The sequence below is a fragment of the Balaenoptera ricei genome, chromosome 2 (genome assembly GCF_028023285.1).
Source record: "Balaenoptera ricei isolate mBalRic1 chromosome 2, mBalRic1.hap2, whole genome shotgun sequence".
NCBI lineage: Eukaryota > Metazoa > Chordata > Mammalia > Artiodactyla > Balaenopteridae > Balaenoptera > Balaenoptera ricei.
Window position 1 is genome coordinate 3,720,574 of NC_082640.1, and position 19,815 is coordinate 3,740,388.

The window sequence follows — 19,815 nt, forward strand, 5'->3', positions numbered from 1 at the left end:
CGGTTGCACGCTGCTATACCCCAGTGCGTAAGGCACTCACACGTGTGTGAGATGGACGCAGGCACCCTTGCTTTCAAGGGGTAGCGAGCACATCGCAGTGACTAGACCTGCAAGCCCGTCCTGGGTAGAGTAGAAGGTACATTTGAGAAGACAGACTGGGCTCAGGTTGTTGAATTCTAATAGGAGTCACGTAAGGTTTCTGTGCAGGGGAGGATTATAAAAGTGACGTTAGGAAGTTTCATACAGTAGTGGCATTAACAATGCATTGGTGGGGGATGAGATGAAATAAGGAAAACTGTTTAGGAGGTTACTCTTAATATCAACATTTAAAGGCCTGTCCATGGTTTCAGGAATAAATGGAAAGAAAGGGACAAGGTTCAGAAATATCACACAATATTGCAAATTGCAAAGGAAGAATTCACATCTAGATGGGTAAATAATTTGCTAGAAGAGGTAAAAGTTGGAGGCGGAAGAGTTAAAGAATAGTCAGATTCCAAATCTGGGTGATTTGAACTGGGTGAATCATAAAATTTTGGAGCTTAAAAGGATACTTGCAGACAATCCAGTGCAATCTCTCTATTTTTTTTAAGTAGAAAAACTGAGACCCACAGAAGGAGAACACCTTGGTACAATCACAAACCTTATGAATAATGAAGCATCACCTATAAAGTCTCTGAAAGACATCTCCATCTCTACTAAAGCCAGTGATTCCCCAACTTTTTTTGTCTCCATTTAGTTTAAAACCTGTATCACATACTCCCGTAAGTATTCACTTTCATTTCACTTCTGTCACTGATACATGATCCTTAATCAGGAACCATGTCCCCATATGGTGAGGGGGTAAGAGTACAGTCTAAGAAAGTACAGCTTCTAGTTGTTTATTACTGCTCTTACAAACACAGCTTCAGAATATAAATGTGAGGTTCTTTTTGGTTGTAATACACATGAGAAGAAGTTTTCCAGGAACATGGGGTACTCTGAGTAGAAAGGTCACTAGGAAAGAAAAAGTATGAATGACAAGACGACAGCTTCATGCATCTCACCATTTTGCTCAGGACCTGTTTCCACCAAATAGGATGATTTCCAAAGCATTCGCTCCATGAATAAATACTACGTACTAGGCACAGTTAGACTGTCCCTACCTCCTGAGCTATTTTTTTTTTTGAACCAATGCCTCATGTGAAAGTTATGTGAAATCTACTGGTGGCAAAATCCTATAAATGACAATGTTAAGTCACTCATCAGCCCCTGGGAATTGCTAAACTAATCACTGTCTTTCCTACCTCTGTCAAAATATGTATTTTTTAAAAGTATTTTTTCAAATATAAATTGGAAACTAGATATATAATAACCAGTTAGAAAGCCAAAAAAAAAAAAGGAAAAGAAAAACAGCTCTAAAGTCAAAAAAAAAAAACTTACCTGAGTCAAACACATACCTGATTACTGACAGTGCTACTGAGAACTTTAAACCACTCATTAATAACAGCATCGTTATCAGACTGAATCAGCAGTTCTGTTCCTTGACGGGTTTTCAGCTTTAGAGATAAGAAGGAAAAAAAAAAAAAAAAGTATGGTTAGTGCTTTCAATGAAGTAAATAAATACATTTAATTCAAAGTCTACAAAACCACCAGAAGATTGGATGCCATATGTTATATTAATAGTGGAAAGGTTACAGTACTCCACAGTGATGGAATTATCTTTTATTTTAGTATAAAAGAATACCAGCCGGATTATTTTACAAAACATGACGTTTTTCTCACAGTAAATTCTCAATGAAAATCTAATAATTTAGGATCCCAAACTCCGTCACACAAACAACATAAAACTTGCTGGAATCTAGAATACTTTATCATTAAAAAATAAGTTGAAGTATCTACGCTGTGCATTTTAAATGAGAATTGAAACATAATTTGTTAAGAAATAAAATCTATAAAATTTTAACATAAATTTGAGAACTTCTCTCTCTGGCTAAAAAAATATATGTAGAAAGAGAATATATAAGAGTTAGACTTTCAATATTGACTATATAAGAGGAAATTATAATGACTTGGTACAAAGAGAGGGCACAGACAATAAATGTCACAACCCTTTTGGACAGAAACATCACTAAATTGTCAAATCAAGAACTAACTAAAGTAAGGACACTATGTATGATTCTATATGAACGCAATAACCCATTTATGTATGATCTCCTGGGCTCAAAGTTTCTCACACCTGACTGAGGAAGAATTTTGAGGTATTTATAGAAATCATTCCTTCTATTTTCTGTTTGGTAAGTGTCTGATTTTCTTTTTTCCTAGAGAAACATATGGCAATGTTTCCCAAACAACATTCTGAGATATATTCCTCAAACAGCTCCTGAAGTAATGTTTTAAAAGGCATTCCTCAAAAAAAATCAAGAACTCATTATGTGATGTTAATTTGGGAAATGCTGGATTGAAAAGAGCTAAACAAGATTCTATCCTTCGAGACCTCTCAGGGTTTTGCTATTCCAGGGCGCACTGTGACCTTGTAACAGAGGAATAAAATATACACTATTTCCCAAATTTAATTGACCGTGGGACCTTCTTCATTCTGGAATGAAACAAGGCTATCTCAGGTAACAGTGACTTCCTTTCCTGCATTTCTTCTACAGAGTGGGCCAAGGTACTCTGTTAGAGGTTCTCACTTTATAAAAATAAGGAAAAACATGCAGTCTCTTTGCTCGAAAAGAAAATTTTTTAATAACCTAGCGGGGGAATAATTTACAGATGACGAAAGCTCCAGGTGCATGAGAACAAGTGCTATGTACAGATGATGAAAGCTCCAGGTGCATGAGAACAAGTGCTATGTTAAAGCTCCAGGTGCATGAGAACAAGTGCTATGTTAAAGCTCCAGGTGCATGAGAACAAGTGCTATGTTAAAGCTCCAGGTGCATGAGAACAAGTGCTATGTTAAAGCTCCAGGTGCATGAGAACAAGTGCTATGTTAAAGCTCCAGGTGCATAAGAACAAGTGCTATGTTAAAGCTCCAGGTGCATGAGAACAAGTGCTATGTACAGATGATGAAAGCTCCAGGTGCATGAGAACAAGTGCTACGTTAAAGCTCCAGGTGCATGAGAACAAGTGCTATGTTAAAAGCATAAAGCAGCAGCATCTGTGCTGTGGTAACGTTTCTTGTGGGTCTTGGAAGAGAGGGAACATTGGACAAGGAGAGACCAGCAGCCGTTGGTATTAAAGGCAGGTTCATCAGGAGTGAAAACCCGGGTTCCACTCGGGAAGTATCAACTCTTCTAATCTGCCTGGACGACAGGCAGGAAAGACCTGAGACAGGAGAGATTCTCTGCAAAGACGGGCCGAGCGCCCTCTGCTCTCCGCCTACGCAGCCCTGTGCAGTGTTGCCGCCCCTCCACCAGCGGGGGACCGTGAATCCTCGGCAGCCCCGCGCCCTGCTTTAGGCCACGGAACACACTGCTGTTTCACTCTCACATCCGGGCCCCAAGAAGCCTCGCGGCTTCCACTCTGGCCCGCCTGGAACCCTGACATGTGAAGAAGCCTGGGGTCACCTCCTTGAGGAGGAGAGATGGTGAGAAGGAGCCCAGCCAACAGCTGGCACCAACCCTGGAGGTGGGAACTAGACTGTCAGCCCCAGTCAAGCCACAGGATGACTGAAGCCGGGTGACCGGTCCGGGGTGAGATCAGCAGAACCATTCACCTCCGCACAGGCCAAACCAAACAAACAAAACGGTTCTTTCCTCAGGCTACTAAGTTTTGGGATGGTCTGTTAGGCAGCAATAGGTAACTGATACAGGATCATGTATTACCGCAGCCGGCTTTTAATGACAAATAGGAAGGTTTTAATTTGCTCTTTAATATTAGAGTTGGTAGGCAAAGGGAACCACACCCTTTTATTGTTGCTGGGGAAAGGCACGACTTGTGGAACAAAGGCTTGTAATACATCATCTGAGATCCAATGACTTATGCAAATGAAGCCAGATCTTTACACCAGCTTTTTTCCTTAAATTATGATACAAAGTAACTTAATGACTAACTTTGCCTTAACTAGTCACACTGAAAGACCATTTCCCGAAATAACTCAAAACAGAACATGAAATTACTATGGTCAAGAATGTGGATTATACTTAGAGAATAATTTATTACCTCAAATACATTCTTTTTGCTGGATTTATCCTTTGAAGCCATCTCAATCGTCGCCCCCTTAAGGTCCACCGTGAACTCTGGTTTGGACTGATTACTCCCAAACTTCGTTTTAGAAAAAAGGAAAAACCTTTATGTTATATTCATGTACATGTGTGTATCCAAAAAGAATAAGGCCAATTTTATATTAACAATAAATCAAAAAGGTGGTCACCTCAAATTCCTCTTCTCTTTTTGTATTATAAAATAACAAATTCTACTTTAAATTGAAATTGAAAAATGTAAGACATGATTATATATAGTTCATAGAAAAGGAAACAAAATGGCTCAACCTCCATCATTATAAGAAAAATACAAAATAAAGCCATAGTAAAATCTTTTTTCACCCATTAGTGCAAAAACAACAAAAAAAGTTCGATGAAAAACTGCATTGGTGAGGCTACAGAGTAATAGGCCCTCATGTGCAAGTAGGATATAGATTGGAACTCCTAGAGAAGAAAAATTGCTCATACTATATTTACAAATTTATAAACACACGTATCCTTTGGCTTAGCAATTCTATTTTTTGGAATTTATTCTAACCTATCTATGACTAGGTAAAATGATGTGTTCAAAAGGCAATATTCTTATATACGTATAAATAATATCTGACAGAAAACCAAGTTCTTTTCCACCTAATAAATATTCTCTAAACCTGATTTTTGTGCTTTCAAGGGTTATTTTCTTATCAACTATTTATGTTGTCGACAACTAACAATAACTTGTAAAAGCAAAATCCTAAGCCCCATGTTCTTCTATTCAGCCTTTGCTAGAAATAAAAACTAGAGCCACGTGCTCTAAAGCCTCAGCAATTTAATGAGGAACCGTGAACAGAAGAGGAAAACAGCTGACATGGGTGGTTTGAGAAGAAGCCGCACTTAGCTATTATATTTTGTTAACCAGATAAGGAAAAGATTAGAAAATATCAGAACATTTATGTTAAATATAGACCTACTCTGTATCTTGCCATCATAACTTAAATTTCTGTTTAGTCTGTTAACTGAGAACAGAAAATAGCATTCCTATGTTAGTGTAGGGTTTGGGGGTTTTAAAATCTTTAAGGGCTGATGAATTGTAATCTTTAAGGTCATAAAGATTTGTTACAGGAAATTTCATTTGCTAAAATATTTTCAAATTATGTTTGTCATTGGAAATGGATCTTACCCCCCCCCCATCTTGTGGTAACTTACCGCTATTCATAACATTAATGACTACTTCGTAGTTTCACATTTAATAAATGGTTTGATTTCATCTGTTCCCGCTTACTTCATCTTTTCAGTGTGGACTTAAATAATATACTTGTTATAACGAAACAAAACTTAGGATAGTATATGAAATTTATTAGTGGAATCAAAACAAAATTTAGGGTATTTCATGGAATTTTATTAGTGGTATCATAATAAAATTCACAACTAAAATTTCAACAATTCTACAAAGCCTTTGCCTTCCTTAGTACCTTCTGTCATTCAAAAGACATGTAATTAATCATAAAGCTATGATGGGTACAGATAACTTTCTGAGCAAATTTGATATATCTCAAACGTCACAAAACTTAAATGGACACATTTAACAAAATGATAGAAATCAACTTAATTTGTCATCATGACATGCTCTGTAGATAGTTAGCTATAAGGTAAGCTATAAGTAGCCAACCAAATAAGTTATAGCAACCAAATATAAATGTCAATACAATCACATGACATGGAATGCTATAAAAATGCTTCAATGTGGTTGGCAAAATTTTGGGTTTGTTATCCATTATTTCTCAAAATCTAGTCCTGCTTTTCTCTACTGTAAATCGCTCCAATGCATTCATGGCAAAGAAAACAGAACTACCGTGGCAAAGGACATGCAACAAGAACACATACAGTGACAGCGGACACAGGAGCAGATTTTACATATGCGACAGCAGGCCGGCGGCTGACAGAGTTTGTCCAGGAAGAAAGCAGCGAGAGCAGGAGCTCAGAGACTGAACCCTGCCGGCAGAATGACTTGATGGGAAAAGGGAAGAAAATGACGATGTCATTACAGTGCACAATGGCAAAGTGACGTACAAGAGAAAACCATAACGGAACCAGCGAGGACAAAAACAGGACTCTGTAAGCAGGTAACACAGGCCAAGCTGCACCTCCAAAATATTTTTCAAAGGCCCTAGAATTTATCTCAGAGTATTTTCTGACTTCTGAATTTATTCTATAAATTCACGTTTTATTTTTAAGATGAATGCTTCATACAACTTACTTTAAGCTAACTTGTTCTCCTGTATACTCACAATGGAAGCCTTGGGGGAATGGAGAGGAGTCCCTGAGCCCCTCCTGTGGCCTGCGGGCCTTGTCCTCTGGTCCCTGTCTGCGTCCTCTCTCGGGAGAGGCCCTGCCACCCAGCTTGCCCTCCCCTTCCTCTAGGACAGTGGATCTCAACCAGAGGCGATTCTGCCACTCGGGGACGTCTGGCAATGTCTGGAGACGCTTTCAGTTGGAGGTGGGGTGCTGCCGTTACCTGCTGAACTCCCCAATGCATAAGACAGTCCCCACAACAAAGTATTATCTGGTCCAAAGAAGCCACTACTTTTAGAAATTTGAAAGCATCGTGTAAATGAATTTGAACAACTACCAATATCTGTGGAGTGACTTTTGATATACTCAAGGAATATGAGTATTTAAATCTGCAAGGAACACAGTGTATGTCGTGTCGTCTTGTGACTGTGCACGTGCTGGTCCCCCTGTTACAGTGTAAGCTCTGAAGACGGGGGTCACGTTACTCACTTCTGAACCCCCAAGCCTAACACCAGGCCCAGAACAGAGCAGGCTTTTATGTCTGCTGAACAAATGAGGTGAAGGAAGTAAGAAAAGGGCAAGTAAAATTTAAGTTACTGATATAACAACCCGGGAGATAACTAATATTTTCCGGAAAACAAGTGACGTCTACCTATCCCAAGGAGAAGGAAAGGCTCGCTGGATTCTGGATGATACAGCATTGGTGTAAAGTTATCTTAGAGTGGAGCTGCGTGTGGCATATGCACATTTCATTTACTCAGTTTTTACTACCCATGCAACCAAAAATAAACACAAAGCATGAATGGTTTTCTAAACACAGAGCTTCAAACAGTACGGATGATTTTGCCCAGCATCCCATAGATGAGTATATGCCCTGGGGTCGACTGTAAGATTTGAACTGGCTATTTCTTCCAGTGGATCTCGGTATAGGTTTTTGCACCAGGTGTGAAACTAATCTATAAAGAACCATACTTCTCCAGCATGGCCCCGGAACAAACCATCTGAACCCAACTGAAGGAAGAGCAATCTCTTCTAACATCAAAGGAAAAAACTGGCTCTGCGAGAGACTAACTTCTCACAGCATCTTCCTGAGAGACACTCAAGGGAAATTTTCACTATAGGTGATTTTTGTCTTTTGAGCTTATGTGTTAGCCTCAGGTTAGGTGTGATTTCACTGTATAAACAGGATAACGTTTTACCTACGAAAGATCTAGCTGGTGACCAAGCATGGAAACAAAGCTAGGATTCTTTCAAACCCTTTTTGAACAATCCTAATTACAGAGTTAATTAAGAAGCATCTTGCATATTTCATCAATTTTTAATATTCATGAGTGTTGTATATGCCAAAATATATTACACATACTTACACACTTTTTATTTGAATAATCTTACTAGCTTTTACTTAGGTCACTTAAATTAGTTTTCGTTCTCTTAATATGTATTACATATGGGAAGAAAAAGCAAGGCAGTTTGAGATTTTTTAATTAGCCATAAAATAAAAATTAAGAATTGACTGTATAAACAAGCATTTTATCATATCTGTTTAGTTTTTAAGACTATAAAACACCGTATGACTATATTTTATTTAATTATACCAACCTGAAATGATTACCGTAATGTACTGTATTATTAACAACATATTAATAAAATTTCATTTAAGGGCAAAAATTCAAAGAGTAAATCTCTAAAGTTAAAACTCCATTAAGAATTCTCCAATTTCAAAATTAGCTAGCTCAGTGAATTTTAAGCTACGCTTCTGGTAATGCAATAACACAACTTTAGCTGATAAACAGAAATACCCCACACCCTCTGTCGGCATTAGTTTTAATTATGAGTTCTGAGTTATGTAAGGTCTTCAAGAGACCTTCATAAAATGCAACCAGCCTGTACTAATGGTTCTGTGCCAGGGTATTCACTTAACATCTTCAAATTTTTTTTTTAAATTTCATTTTCTTTAAATCACATACATTATCTGCCTACCTCAATGATGCCTCACTTACCAAAATGATCTATGTACTTGCTTTATCTGTATATACCACAACCTTCAATATTTAGGGGTCAGTAATTATCAAACAAATGACCATTATCCAGCTTTCTTCAGGAACTTTTTTTATTATTTTAATCTCTAATTGCTTCTCCATTCCTTTTCTTTCATTCACTTCACTCAGTTTCAAATAAAAGTTGAGCCACGAGTAGGAAGAAGAAATTTAACTGCATCTTCTTCTAGAAATGCATTAATATAAACAAAAAAGTACCATATGCTTCACCTCAGGGGAAAAAGGAGAAATAATTATCAATTTACTTTAAGACAAGTCAAACAAAAATTTCAGTCTTTTAATGTGGAAAGCCTATCACAGGTCAGTTCCACTGTACTGGCTGACCAGAGAGCAAACCAAAGCATCAGTCAAGCAAAAGGGAGGAAACATTCCAGAAAGTTCACGTTCGTGCTCAATCCAGCAGATTTTTGGGGTTGCCATATCAGAGTATTAGAGGACTAATATGCTTTGTGGCAGTCCTGGGTCAGAACAATGTTACACGGTTGCACTGTAAATGTGGATGACTAAAATTTGCTTGAATTTTACAAATGGATTTCTCTTTTATCAAACGTAACGTCAATAGGTCCTGTTAATTTTAAATCAACTCCGTAATTGTAAGAAATATTGGTTAAGGCAGGATATAAAGCAGACTAAAAACATTAGACTAATTTCATTTTAAAACCTTTTTGGAAATACCCAGAGCATGGACTCTGGAGCCAAAATGGTACCCAGATCTGTCACTTAGTAGCTGTAAGACCTTGAGCGAGGCACTGAACTGTTTTCTCATCTCCAACAGGGTAAGAGGGAATGATAAACAGCACTCTCCCAGAGTTAAGAGGATAATATATATACCATCCTCTACACTTAGAACAGGACCTAATACATTTTCAGCATTCAAAAAATGTTAGCTATTATGATATGTCACAAATTATAATTTTTGGTATTTGTATTACAAATAACCAAGGAGTAACGATAGTAAACACTCAAATATACGAAAAGCTTCAAAGTCCCACAAGTAATGGTGACATTTCTTTTTCTTCTCAAAGCTGGCTGATATCATATATAGACATGGAAACCTGACTAGTCTCCAAGGGTCAGATCACAATTCAAGGTGGGGCTTGTCACATGACTGCTTATTTTCTGACTAAATATCTGAAAGAGCCAAGTCACAAACACAGGAAAGCTTTGACATCCTGAAAACAAACCAAGAAATATATCTGTTCTCTAATGCCCAAGTAGTAAGGCCACCTTTCAGTTCAATGCATAAAATATAATTGGTTGGTTTTAACAATATGAGTCAGACTTTTCTAAGTAGCCCTTTTCTTTCTCTTGTGAGTCAAAATGCATCTTTAACTAAGAAAACCTCATTTACTCTTATTTGCAAGCTAGCGGTAGCTAGGAGGACTCTGGAATACTTCGTGAAGTTCAGGTGCAACACCATCCACATAATTTAAATGTAGAAAGCCTCCAAAGAAAAGAAATACTTACCCAACTTGTGCTACTTCCTTGAGTTTTGGTAAACAGTAAAGATGAACCCTGCAACACGGCCCAAGAAGACAACCAGTTCTTTCTGTAATGATAAAGATGGCCAATTAAAGCTCCATATCCAGTTTTTCCCACCAAATTTAAAAACTTAAAACCTACGTAGCTGTTATCAACGTCGTCCACAATTTACAGTCATACTGACATTCTAATTGTTTTTATTGGGGATATAATTCTAATGGAAATTACAATCATTTAACGGCCCCAAAACAAATGAAGTCAATGAGAGATGTAAGTTATCAGAATAACTACACACCTAACTATGTGCACTGGGGGTGATCCAGCACATCTGTGATCAAGGGCACTAATTTAGAGTCACACGGACTGAACACTGCATTTGGCAAGAATTCTTATTCACAGTTCAAAATTCGACAAGCATGCTCATCTTACCTCATTCTCTGTAGATACAGATTGTTTCATATCTCTTAGTTATCTTCCTTCCCCTAATAAGGCTACACCAGGTAAGCGGTAGATCGTATAAATTACATGCTGGTTGATAACTAAGGTTACTATTACTAAAATGAGGCTTTTAAAAAATCTTCCCTAAATTACAAAATCAACACACATACTCCATCAAAACTCTGAACGTAGAAATGTATACAGAAAAAGGCCCCATTTCTTCTCCTTCAACCCTCTCTCCAGAGGTAACCAGTGTTTACCTTATAAGGCAATATAACTGCTGGCAGGCTAAAATGAACGTCAAATGTATCTTCCACAGGAATTTATTAAGGCTCACCTTACAGCCAAACATATGGCCAGTTTTGTGAAAACTTTATAGGCACTCAAAAGGTTTATTCTCCATATTCAGAATGTAGAATTTAATATCTACCAATTAGACCTACTTGATTATTTTATGTCCACTTGAACTTGAAAAGCGAAATAAAGTTTACTCCTACTGAGTCTCTATTTTTCCTTTTATTTCCTGTTGTTTTGCTTATGGTCATTAACACTACTTACTCAGTGAATGGCTATTTCTAATGATGAGATCTTCACTGTGGACTGATCCACAGTGCTTTATCGTTTTAAAGATGCTCAGTGCCTTCCCCCTGAGTTGAACCTGTCTGCTATTAAGATCCCTATTCCTGCTTTACTTTTTATGCCTTTGATATGCCTTTTTATTTGTTTTAACTTTTCTGAATCATTTTTCAGATGTCTCTTTTGTATGTAATATTGAATTGGGTTTTGCTTTGTGTTTCAGTCTGAGCACCTTTTTCTTTCAACGGATGAATATAGTGCATTTACATTATTTATACTGATATGACACATATGTTTGGTACCTGTTCTGTCATCATTTTATTATATTTTCATTTTATTTTATTATTTTGTTTTGTGTGGATCTCAAGATATTTTGGAAGGATTTATTTTCATTGGTAAATTTATTTTATATTCAATCTTATATTTCTTTAGATAATATCTAACTTCTCTATGCTGAAAAATGCTAAAATATATTCCCACTTTAAAAATATATATGTATGTATTTCCACTTTAAATAAACTTTTTGAGTTTAATTTTCAAAATCAAAAAAACTGTAGAATGTATATCTCAGAACAAATATTGAATATTTGGATACTGAATGAATGACAGTATCCAAATATTGAGTTGCAGGTAGAATTAGTCATACCTTTTTCATGGAACCAATTTTTTCCTGAACAAACAACTGACGGATACACTGTGATTATTTAGACTTGACTACTTGGCAGGTAGACATTATCTCAAAAATAAATGAAGTGAGCCTTTCATTTCAAGGAAAAGAAATGATAGTATATGTTCACAGTAACAAATTAAAACTTTCAAACAGAAAGCAGAATTTTGGAAAACTTGGCACATCTGCCACTGTGAGGTTGACAATATTCCAAAACTTACTGACTTTGATGATGATATTACTGATTTATGATTCTTTGATATTATAAAATAAAATGTGCCAACATTTGAAAAATGGGCAAACTTAGTAAACCAGTATTTTCCAAATGACCTACAAGATGCTACAAAATTATGTATAGGTAAAGATTCATTCACAATGCAACACAGACCCATGGATTTTAACGTAACTGAGTACTGAAAATTCAAGGATAGTTTTTCAGAATCTTCATTGCAACTAACATTTTTGGCGTTTTGGTGTAGCAGAAAAATACGCACAATTATCTGAGAAGGCTATTAAAATATTCCTCCCTTTTCCAACTTTATCTATGTAAAGGAGCATTTTCTTTATATACTTCAACCAAAATGATATGTCGCAACAGACTGACTGCAAGCAGAGATGAGAATCCAGGTGTCTTCCATTAAGCCAAATAGTAAAGATTTCTGAAAACATAAAACAATGCCACGCTTCTCATGGAAGTTTTCTGCATTAGAAAATACAGGGGGTTTTCTTCATAAAAGATGTTATTCATGTTAACATGTAACAGGTTATTAGTTTTAAAAGAGTTAATAGAGATTCTTAAAATTTCTCAGTTTTAATTTCTTACAGTAAATAATTCTAGATAAACTATATAGACAAAAGTTCTTTGCACTAACCAATAATTTTTAAGAGTTTAAAGAGGTCCTCAGAGCTAAATGTTTGATAAACACTAAAATACAGGAAATTAAAACACCACTGTGCTCAGCTCTATATAAATAAATTTGAATATAATGAAATGGATGATATTCCTAGGAAAAGTATTCCAAAAAGTATTCCAAAATAAGTAGAAAATCTAAAAAACTAATTATCACAGGAAAAATGACAACAATGAAAACAGGGAAAGTGGCCAAAGACCTATCTGCACTACATACGCCCAAAAGGGAGAAAAGAAAAAAAGATCCAATTCACATGATTTCTACCAAGGAACAGCTTCAGGAACAGATAATTGCAGTATTTGTAAAACTATTTCAAAGCACTTAAAAGAAAAACTTCCAAGTACCAAAATCTGACAAAGACAGTTCAATTAAAGCAAATCTTAAAAACTCAACTACATGTAAATTTTAAACTCTTTCTTAAACAACAGACTGATCTCACTTTGGCTATAAAACCATAGCATTTCAGCAGTTTTTTAAAACTGGGGAAAATGCAACTTATCTTACAAAGAGTTAATTTCCTTAATTTATTAACCAAAAAAACCCAACAACCCAACAGAATAAGAGACAAAGGGTATAAACTGATAATTCAACAACAACAACAAAAAAGAAATATAAATGGCTTGTGGCACTCTACCCCACTAAAAAGAAACACAAATAAAAATACCATTTTCTCTCAAATCTCTATTAGCAAAGATCAAAGAGTTTGACAACACACTGAATGGGCAAAGGCATGGAGAAATCCAAGGCTCCTGAGGTTGGAACTGACTGAGGGCCTTAGGGCACAATTTGGAATTGTATGAAAATGACCAACTGCATATGGCCTAGCAATTCCACTTTCATAAAATATGTTCTACAGGCATATCTACATACTTGCAAAATGAGCTGTGCAAGACACGGAGGGTAATACTGTTTGTAATAGCAAAAAATGGAAACATCCTAAATGTCTACCAATAGACAGGTATATTTACATACTTTCAAATAAATAACAGTTAAATAAACTATGATGCAACCATACAACATACAACTATGCAGCAGTTAAAAACTATGTGCCAGCTGTACATGCAATGAAATAGCACAATCTCCAAGATAAACTGTTAAAAGATTGTGTTAAAAAAAATTTCATCTATGCACATATAAATATATCTATTTTCTATCTCTGGAGGAAGACAGTACATCTCACTAGACATAACTGGTTACCTCTGGGGAGGGAAACTGATGGCTGGTGACTGACTTTTGACTACATGTTTTGTGTACGTTTGTATTTTGTCATGTGCATTTATTACTTATTGAAAAAAAATTTTAATAAAGCTAATGCCTGCTCAGAATCCTCTGCCTTATCACCTCTGAATTTAATCTTACCTTAAGAAATACGTCAAGGCAAAGAAAAATTTTCCTCTACTTCCTGACAATCTTATATACATGATATTAGAAAATACATTTGAAATTCTTTGAACCTGTTAATCACTTCTACTAGAATATAATTATATTCAGTTTTTATTTATATCAATCAGATGAAACATGTGAGAACATTAATGATCTGTGTACTTACCGAACCTTTTTCCCATTTTCAGTAATTTTTGTTACATTTAATAATCCATATTTCTCTTGACCCTATGATATGGAACAGAGGTATTACTGTTTATAGATCATTCATACAATGAGGTCCAAATTCTTACATAGGACTGAATCAAAATGATCTGGTATTCTAAATATTAGCTTAAAAGAAAAGATCAGTCAGTGTGTAACATGGTTAGTTCTAGACTACCTTAAGAATATAATTTCTTAATATGTCTGTAAAGTTTTTTTCAGTTATTTTTGTAATTAAACACTTGGTCTTCTCAAGTAATAGCAGCCATAAGGTGAAATCAAATTAAATTTCCATATGAATGCTACAAGTCAGCACTGGAAAAATGATTTATGACTTCCTGTTCAAAGCAAGTGATACGATGCTATAAATACCACAAAAAAGGAACTGTTTACTTTGCTGTCATTTTACAACAGTATAGTCTGAAAATTATTTAAGATACTAAGCTACTTTATCAGAATGTGAAAATAAGTAGGTAGAACAAATGCAGTGACTGTATTTAATAAATTACTTAAAAGTAAGTGGCACTATGCATAGAACTGGCCTTAATGTGGCATAAAGAATTCAATATGTACTTCATTAAACATATTATCAGATGGCAAATTGGGCTCTGGACGAACTAGATCTATTAGTCAGCTGATGTAAAAAACAGCAACACAGCTTTATCATCAAACCCTAGGAAGGCAAAAGTCACTGTGCTCAAGTTAAATGTTATCTTAAAATTCTTCCAGGTGGAAGTGAAGAAGCACTTTCTCATTGCTCTAACCTTCTACAGTCAAATGAATTTAATCAAAATGAGTTTGTGCATACAGCAATCATCCATTAGTGAGCACTGTATGAGAACGACAAAGCAGTCAATTTTACTTCAATTAAAACACACACACACAATACACACACATACAGGAAAAAATATTCTCCATTCAGAATTTATTTCTAACTATTTACCTCAGCTATTTTCTCAATGTACTTTAATTAGAAAAAAAATTCTTTCTTGTATGAGAGATAAACATAGCATTATTTTCTCACTAATGTCTAAAAGATAATGTTTGAAAGTTTCGCCTGGTCTGATAATAACTCACATCTATAGACAAAGCTGACAAACTATTATGCTATTCACTTTTGTTATACTGGGAACTTGGGAAATATCCATATTACTATAATTTTTTCACAAAGCTTAGGTTGGATCTCCTTAGATATGGAAGCCTGATACGTTTCATAAGAGCTCTCTGTTGCCTCTCAATAAAAACATCAATGACACGGTGATAAGTATGCACAGGATGTTACGTAAGAACTTTCCCAATTTACCATCAGAAGCAGGGAGGGAAAGAAAACCTTTCAACGATCCAGGAACTAAGTCACATTAATCTGGGAGCACAGGCGCTGGAAGGGCGGAGGTGGGAATAAGCCTATTAAACAACACCAAAGCTGGAACTATGCAGGGTAAAACAGCCGAGACAGGAAGGAAATACCAGCATCCAAACAGGAAGAAAAATGCAAGGGACAGCAGCAGTGACAGACGGCCAAAGCCTAAAGGGGAAGGAGACACTCTGGATCAGGGATTCTTACCTGGGTCGTGGATGGACCAACACTGCACATAATCGTGCATGTACACGCATCAATCAAGGGAAAGGCCCAGAGCTCTCATGAAGTTCTCACAGGGATCAAGACCCAAGCACTAATGCTCTAAGTAGTAAGCACTCTAACGTGAACATAAAATAAGAACACAATGTGCCACGTCCAAAATGTACCACTGCAATGACCATGACCACGCGGTGTGAGAAGTGCTCTGAGGAAGGCATCCTTAACTCCACCTGAGAGGGGAGTAGGGAGGAAGAGAAGCTTCCCGGAGACCCTGAGCCAGGAGTGAGGAACAGGAGTCGGCCAGACAGAAACGACAGACGGGTAAAGGCACAGACGCTGGAAGGGCATCATCTCTACGAGGCTTAAGTTCCCTCAGCGTACGTGGTGCAGGGAAACAGCAGCAAGAGAGAGGGGGCAGTGGAAAGAGTGAGGCAGGAGCAGGTGACGCAGAGCCACCGGAACGCTATTCTGATAATTCCTATCAATGCAAGAGGTGCTGGCGGCCTGGCCCAGGGAGAGGCCGTGAGAGGGTGAAGAGAGGCCACACGTGAGAGCGAATCGGAAGACAGAACTGACAGGGACGAGACGGGACGGGAGGTAAGAGGCAAGATCGGGGAGACTCCCAGCCTGAGCAGCTGGGTAGCTGGGGGCCCTCAGCTGTGACGACAATCTTTAGAGAAGCCGCCCCCGACCCCTCCGGTAAGAGCTCCTCCGCCCTCCAGTGAGTGACGACGGCCCCCAGTTTGTTTCCTTCGTCGCACCTAATGCAAAGCACAATTACATATTATTTATTCGCCACCTGCTGCCAGGCTTTGCGTTGGGACCACATCTGCTGTGCTCACCATGTATGACAGCGCCCAGCACAGCGGCGAGCACGGTGCCGGGGCTCAACACGTGTTTGCTGAAGTAATTAAGCAACAAAGCAGCCGTGCCATCACACTACCAAGAAATGTAAGAGAAGGTCAGTGATGGAGAAAATAAAGCTTTAACTCTTAAACACTGAAGTTCTGAATTGGACATAAAAGTGACAAGCAGGCAGATATAGGTTTGGCTATACAGGTGTAGATTTCAGGGGGAAATTTAGGCAGATTATTATTTCATACTGTTTGGTATACTTTTCTCTACTTAATATGATTCAAAGTCATCCAATGTTTTTGTGTAGCCTACTAAAATAACTTCATAAAAATACCTTGTTACGTCCTGTAAAAACTGCCCATACTCACACATGAATATTTCTTAGTCTAAATATGTCGATACTCCAAAGGAAACTTCGTGTTGAAAATAAGCAGGAATGTTTTAATATGAACTGGCAAAATATAGTTAAATTTTAACCAAAAATATTGTAGTAAGATTGTCCTATCCTAATTAAGGCAAGAAAACAATAAAATGTCAGTTCTATTGAGTAATCTGGGAAAACTTCCACAGGTTCATAATCACTTTGCAGGCTCCAGAATTTCTAATTGATTTTACATTCATTTAGTAAGATAAGCATTTCCCAATTTTGGCTAATAATTATTATATATCAAAGTCAATACCTCCCATTAAAATCTTTACCTTCAGTTAATCATGTTATAATCATGTAATAAAAAGATTCTTTCTATACAGAGTGAGTAACCTTGCCCTGTGATATAATGTTGAAAAAGAACCAGTGTGATAAAACTTCCAGAGCAGGTAAATCCATACAGACCTTCAAACTAGAGGTTGCCATGGGGAGGGGAGAAGAGGTGGGGAAAGGTGCAATGACTCTTTAATGGTAGGGGTCTCCCTCTGAGGTGATGAAAGTGTCCTGAAACTGGGCAGGAGTGACAGCTACACACATTGTAAATACACTAAAGCCACTGAACTATATACTTTAAAGTGGTTAATGGCTAATTTTATGTTATGTGAATTTCACCTCAATTAAAAAAAAAATGTTTAAAGAACCAGTGTTATAAAAATTTGTTTAAATCATGTTTTTAAAAAAGGCTTTAGAATAGTAATATTCAATGAAAAAAATTAGCCTATTTGTCCACTAAACCCTTTTCGTAACGAACATGTTGAAATGTCCTTTTCTCCAAAGTGAGTAAAGCATTTTAATACCATAATTGGAAACACAAGGTCAAAAGCTCAAGTTTCCAAATTATATACTTAAAATTGTATTCAGTATTCAGTAAATGAGAACTTTAAAACGCATATCCTCATAGGCACATTGGGACAAATAGAATGAGGTTCTCAGATCAGCCTACAAAATCCTGTTTAATCCATGTTGCAGTCAGATTTTAGAGAAATATCAATTTTAAAAAAATGTATACACTACCTATTTCAAAAAAGGACTTGAAGTGACTATGAAAAATAACAATGCATTTGAAAACTGGAAATACAACAAGAAAAAATGAACATGTTTAAAATTTATATTAAGGGATGAAATTTTAATCTGGTTTGATTAGAGGAGACTGAATGAAAACATCCTATGCTGCGTGAACAAAGCCTGTCAAACAAGACCATGTATTCTATGACTCTACTCATGTGAAGTGTCCAGAAGAGGCACATCTCGTGAGATAGAAAGCACATTACTGGCTGCTTAAGGCTTGATGGGATGTGGAAGTAGAGGGGTGACAGCAACGAGTACTTCTTTTCGAAGTGATAAAGATGGTCTAAAATGACTGTCCTGATGGGTGCACTTATCCGAACATACTAGAAACCACTGAACTGTATACTTCAAACGGGTGAACGGTGTAGTACGTTAGTCATATTTCAATACGGTTTTAATAAAAAAAGAGAGATTCAAGAGGTCAATAGGCAATCTGCAGAGATTGAAAGATGCCATCAGGTAACGAACACTGATTACAATGTCAGTTTCTTTTTCTTACCACTAAGGCTTTACACCAACCAGATTTTAACTCACAAAGAACTAAAGAAAAACATCTGCTTGTATTAACTGGGCAAGAGTGGGAAAGGCAGGCAAAAGACTCCGTTCAAACAGGGCACGTAGAGGAGAGGGGGCAGAGGCTGCAGGAGGAAAGAAGGGGCTCCGGGGAGCAGAAGCCTGGGGGGCCAGACCGGGGCTTGGGGGGGAGGACGCTGCACACTTACAGCGAGACAGAGCTGCATCGGCAACATTAACAGAGCTGCTCCTGTCTTCCACCTGAAGGCGAATGAAGAACGAAACGCAATCCTGCTGACGCAGTTCCCGGCCGTGGCCATGAGAGGGGACCCTGAGTCCGGGGCGGTCAGGTGACTGGCAAGCTCTTGAGGAAGGGGTAACTGCCCGGGGAAATAACTTGCAAACCGTCCTTTGTAACTCCCATGCGAACACTTATAAACTCATGTTTCCAGGATTACCGAGAAATTCCCTTTTACCAAAATGTAAATAATTTATAAAAGGTCTTCTCAGAAGTTACGTATTACCCATATTTAAAATAAGTTAAAAAGGGTTTCTGCTTCTTTTCTAGATGGATGGATAGATTAAGAATACTGCGGTAATAGCACCTTACATTCACACAGGAAATCCTGACAAAACCACTAAAATCATGTTCACTTTGATCTTTATTTAATGTTCATGCACCCAGGACTGTGTTAAATAATGCAAAAGACAAAAACCATTAGAAAGCAGCCCCTCTCTCTCTGAGTCCCTTCAGAGTTTAAACCCTTAGCAGAGAGCTGAGGGGCACACGAGGTAACTTTCACACCATTAATGCCATCAGTGACTTGAGAGCTCAGAGAAAAAGAAGAGCTGTTATTATGCCGAGGTGAGCGTGGGCAGGCCCTAAGGGGTCACCCACTGGTCAGCACAAGATTAAGTGTAGGTGCAGAGAGGCTGAGGACCATGGTGGGCAGGGAACCCGTCCGAGCGATGTCAGCAGGACCGCTGGACAACACATGATGGGAACCAGAAGACCTGATTTGCTCAGGGGATGGAGAAAAGAGCATCTGTGAAAAACCTGTGCCTGTAGAAAATCAGAAGTATCCTAATAACCAAGAGTCTACTATAGTTTCTTAAAATTAAGGAAGTAACAATAAAAGTTTGTCTTCTGGAAAGCTTTAAAAGTTTCATTTCTTCATTTCGGCAGAACTCCACGGAACAGCT

At 37.4% G+C, this 19,815-nt stretch overlaps 1 protein-coding gene across 5 annotated transcripts in view; it reads right to left on the reverse strand.

The window, feature by feature from the left end:
- The window catches only part of ARHGAP12 (Rho GTPase activating protein 12), a 111,545-nt gene that overhangs the window by 9,306 nt on the left and 82,424 nt on the right, over positions 1-19,815 (reverse strand). For all 5 annotated transcript variants that reach the window (XM_059909905.1, XM_059909896.1, XM_059909876.1 and 2 more), the window contains 4 exons: positions 14,133-14,194; positions 9,977-10,058; positions 4,141-4,242; positions 1,437-1,535 (listed from right to left, as the gene is read on the reverse strand). In XM_059909905.1, the coding sequence (XP_059765888.1) occupies positions 1,437-1,535; positions 4,141-4,242; positions 9,977-10,058; positions 14,133-14,194 (345 nt within the window). The remainder of the gene's footprint in view (positions 1-1,436; positions 1,536-4,140; positions 4,243-9,976; positions 10,059-14,132; positions 14,195-19,815) is intronic.